This window comes from Sinocyclocheilus rhinocerous, unplaced genomic scaffold, assembly GCF_001515625.1.
Source record: "Sinocyclocheilus rhinocerous isolate Xijiao unplaced genomic scaffold, SAMN03320098_v1.1 scaffold3117, whole genome shotgun sequence".
NCBI lineage: Eukaryota > Metazoa > Chordata > Actinopteri > Cypriniformes > Cyprinidae > Sinocyclocheilus > Sinocyclocheilus rhinocerous.
Genome location: NW_015629109.1, coordinates 550,984 through 555,615, shown reverse-complemented (window position 1 = coordinate 555,615; position 4,632 = coordinate 550,984). Strand labels below are relative to the sequence as shown.

Here is a 4,632-nt window from a genome sequence, read left to right as displayed (position 1 = left end):
TAGAAGGTCGCACCTCCACCGCCCATCCAGAGGCCGTAGAAGCCTGTCTTTGCGCCTAGGAGCAGCTCTACAGAAGGAGAAGGGACGGGCGAGGGAGAAGGTGGTGTACCTCATGCCTGCAGGTCTGAGTCCGACATCTCTCACCACTACCCCGACGACTCCAATCTCCCCAGCCAGCCCGGTTACTCTTACCACAGATGAGCAGGCAGAAGGTCAGACGCCGGCAGCAGAGAGTGACCCCATGACCACCCAGATGGACAGTGTTTCGGACGCAGAGAACCCTGAGCGTGCCACCGAGGATGAGAGCGGATGGGAGAATGGTGTAGGGAAGAACCATCGCCGTCATACGGGACGCCGCCACAGCAAGAGCAACAGGGTGAGCGGACGAGAGCGTCCCAGAGGGCGTAGGAGCCTGTCTTTGCGACTAGGAGCAGCTCTACAGAAGGAGAAGGGACGGGCGAGGGAGAAGGTGGTGTACCTCATGCCTGCAGGTCTGAGTCCGACATCTCTCACCACTACCCCGACGACTCCAATCTCCCCAGCCAGCCCGGTTACTCTTACCACAGATGAGCAGGCAGAAGGTCAGACGCCGGCAGCAGAGAGTGACCCCATGACCACCCAGATGGACAGTGTTTCGGACGCAGAGAACCCTGAGCGTGCCACCGAGGATGAGAGCGGATGGGAGAATGGTGTAGGGAAGAACCATCGCCGTCATACGGGACGCCGCCACAGCAAGAGCAACAGGGTGAGCGGACGAGAGCGGAAGGCAATGAAGGTGCTGCCCGTGGTTGTGGGTATGTATCAATTCAATTCAATTTTTTGTTATTGTGCTTTTCACAACATACATTTCTAAAGCATATGGAAGCCCGTTTCTGCCATTGAATAAAACATAAAAATAGGTGATTGCGACTTTTTATCTCACAATTCTGGCTTTTTTTCTCACAATTGCGAGTTTACACCTCGTAATTCTGACCTTTTTCTCAGAATTGCGTGATATAAACTCATAATTGCGAGTTATAAAGCCAGAATAGCGGGATACAAACTCGCAATTGCGAGAAAAGTCAGAATTGTGAGATATAAACTATATAAAAAAGTCAGAATTGTGAATTTACCTTGCAATTCTGACTTTTTTATATAGTTTATATCTCACAATTCTGACTTTTTTCTCAGAATTGCATGATACAAACTCACAATTCTGACACTTTCTCTCAGAACTGTGAGATATAAACTCGCAATTTTGAGTTATATAGTCAGTATTGTGTGATATAAACTCGCAATTCTGAGAAATATAGTCAGAATTGTGAGATATAAATGAATAAAAAAAGTCAGAATTGCTAGTTTTTCTTGCAATTTCCAGTTTATATCCAGCTATTCAGGCTTTATAACTTGCGATTATGAGTTTATATCATACAATTCTGAGAAAAAAGTCAGAATTGCAACTCTGTAGTACACAATTCTGAGAGAAAAGGTCAAAATTGCGAGATGTAAACTCCCAATTGTGAGAAAAAATGTCAGAATTGTTAGAAAAAGTCACAATTACCTTTTTATTTTTTATTCAGTGGCAGAAACGTGCTTCCATAAAAGCAGCTTTATGTGCATTTTAAGCTGCATATTAAAATTGAATTAGTTTTTTTGTGTTTCTTGATCTGGTTTAATTTCCTTTTGGTTGACTAAGGAATTTTTGCTTAAGGGATTCATGTAAACTTAGTGCTGTCATGCGATTAATCGCGATTAATTGCATCCAGAATAAAAGTTTTTGTTTACATAATATATGTGTGTCTACTATGTATATTTATTATGTATACATAAATACACACATGCATGTATACAGTATATTTCAGAAAAATTTTATGTTTATATATTAAATATATTTATATATAATATAAATTATATGAATATAAATATAGACATGTAAATGCATGTAAATATTTTCAAAATATATACTGTACGTATGTGTGTGAATACATATATACATAATAAATATAGACAGTATGCACACATGTATTATGTAAACAAAAACTTTCATTTTGGATGCGATTAATTGCGATTAATCGTTTGTCAGCACTCTGCATGCAAAAAGAGACAATCAGCATATTTGGATTGAGCATAGATGCTTGAAAACATCTTGGGGGCATCATGAACATACTCCTAAACGTCTGATATGAAATTAGACAGTGTTCGAGTAAATTATGACAACAATTTTTTTTTTTTTTTTTTTTGGTGAACTGTCCCTTTAAGATGATTTTAAGGGACTCCAGCATCCAAAACAAATGCTGGTGAGCAGCCATGCTGGTCTTTTCAAACACTCAAAGTGCCTTGCCGTGATCTGAGGTTTTTAAAATCAAGACTGTGCGGGTATCCATCAGTGTATTTGAATGTTCATTTACCTGAAAATAATGAATCAAGTCATGAATAAATGCGTAAGCAGAAATTAGAACTAAATGACAGCCATCAGGTGGTCAAGTATAAAGCTGTTTCCAGGGCAATGAAAGCACTGACCATATTGTCACCATTGTTTCCCGCACAACTTACAAAGACTGAAATCTTGGTGTGAAATCAGCATGCTGCAATATAACAATAAAAATACAAAAGCCGAATAAAAAGATAACTGACACTCTTATAGTGGTGAAAAAAAAAAAATCAGGCACATCGATCCAGAAATGGTTAGTCTGTTCAGTCATGCACATGAAAGAGTTGAATGAATTACCAATGTAAGGGTATACATAAACTCCTAACATGATCTTCTCCTCTCCAGGTGTGTTTCTGGCTTGCTGGACTCCTTTCTTCGTGGTCCATGTGACTAAGGCGCTGTGCGAGTCATGTGACATCGGGCCGACGCTGATCAGTGTGGTCACATGGCTTGGTTACGTGAACAGCGCCGTCAACCCCATCATCTACACTGCCTTCAATGTGGAGTTCAGGAACGTCTTTCACAAACTGCTCTGCTGTCGCTCCTGAGGCCGAACGCTCTTTAGCACAAGCCTAAATTCAAGATGAATCATTAAATAATTCAAACAACAATGATTAAAAAAAAAAAAAACACCTAGATGATCCGTGTAAACAGTGGTCTCCAAGCAAAGGAATGCTTTAAGAAAACTGAACATTACAAAACAATGGATTACCGAAAAGACTGAATGCGCAGTGGAATGTACCATTGAGGAAAACTTCTGATGCCTTAGTTAACCGAACATTTTCTTGTAAAAATTATTGCTTGAACACTACAGTAGATAACAGAATACTGTTGATTTCATAGCCCAGAGGCATAAAATATGTGAAAACGTCCACATTGAAGATAACAGTTGTCTGTGTTTGATATGTGATTGGTATCAGTGTTGATTTAATTATTTTTAAATGAATTTTCTTAAAAATTGTATGCGATATGGAATGCTAAACATATTTAAACAGTTGCAGAACTTGACACATTGTATGTTTACTTCAAGTACAGTTCAGTTATCATCTCAAATACAGTCGCAGTGCGCTTTTATTTCAAGCATGTGCTCATGTATTCTTCACACATGCATATTATATACTAGAATACTGCTATACTAATACAAGAAATATGTTGTCTACTAGAGGTATGCTAGTATGCTTATGCTATTCCGAACACAGCCATCGATTCTTAAAGGTGCATATGGTGAGAATGTTTATTACTAAATTTTCCCAGACAAAATGAACTAAGCCCTGTAAAACCATGTAAACAGAGCCAGGGAAAGATCTAATTTTCATACCTACGTCACCTTTAGTTAGAACAAACGCTGTTAAGAAGTTAATTCTGTGGCTTCATACAAAGAGGAAAATGTGCCAACTGTTGAAGGTGTATATACAGTTGCCAAAATCATTGGATGCCTTTCTCTGCCCTGGTGCACGCAGTCTGCCACTTTAGTTTTGTTGCAAGTGTGATTCACAAAATGTGTACTGTAGATGTGCTCAGCAGTGACTGGTAATAAATTGCATAATGGCATGGGGATTGTGGGTATTATCTGGGGTGGATTATAGTAATTGTGCTTCTAAGAATCAGTGTTGTAAAGAGACTTGTGGAATGAGTATTGCTGTTCTTGTACAGGATCATCAGTGCATCTGTCACTTTATGGAGATGTATGTGCTTTACTGCTTAAACTGTACAAATATATAAGCAGTGAGCTTCATAAATCTGAGACCACACTAACAATCTGGGATTGAATTTATGATTTGTGAAATTCATCTTAATTTTACTTTACTATTGTAATATAATTTGAATAAATAAATAAAATTGTAAAATATAATACTTTGCATGTGTAGTCTCATCCTTTTGGACTTCACTGGATGCAAATATATACGCTACAGTTTAAAAGTTTGGGGTTGGTAATCATTTTTTTAAATACTTTTATTTAGCAAGAACACATTTAATTGATCAAATGTGACCCTGGACCACAAAACCAGTTGTAAGTGTCAATTTTTGGAAATTGAGATTTATACATCATCTGAAAGCTTTCCATTTATGATAGGACAATATTTGGCTGAGATACAAGTATTTGAAAATCTGGAATCTGTGGGCGCAAAAAATCTAAATATTGAGAAAATTGCCTTTAAAGTTGTCCAAATGAGGTCCATAGCAATGCATATTACTAATCAAAAATTAAGTTTTAATATATT

General features: G+C 38.2%; 1 protein-coding gene across 1 annotated transcript in view; it reads left to right on the top strand.

Moving 5' to 3' along the window:
* drd4-rs (dopamine receptor D4 related sequence) overlaps window positions 1-3,254 on the top strand; it is a 23,408-nt gene extending 20,154 nt beyond the window's left edge. The window contains exons 5-7 of the mRNA XM_016550720.1: window positions 1-100; window positions 470-794; window positions 2,756-3,254. The exon at window positions 1-100 is cut by the window's left edge and continues 279 nt beyond it. Coding sequence (XP_016406206.1) covers window positions 1-100; window positions 470-794; window positions 2,756-2,958 — 628 coding nt within the window. The 3' untranslated portion in view covers window positions 2,959-3,254. The remainder of the gene's footprint in view (window positions 101-469; window positions 795-2,755) is intronic.
* Window positions 3,255-4,632: the final 1,378 nt, after the last annotated feature.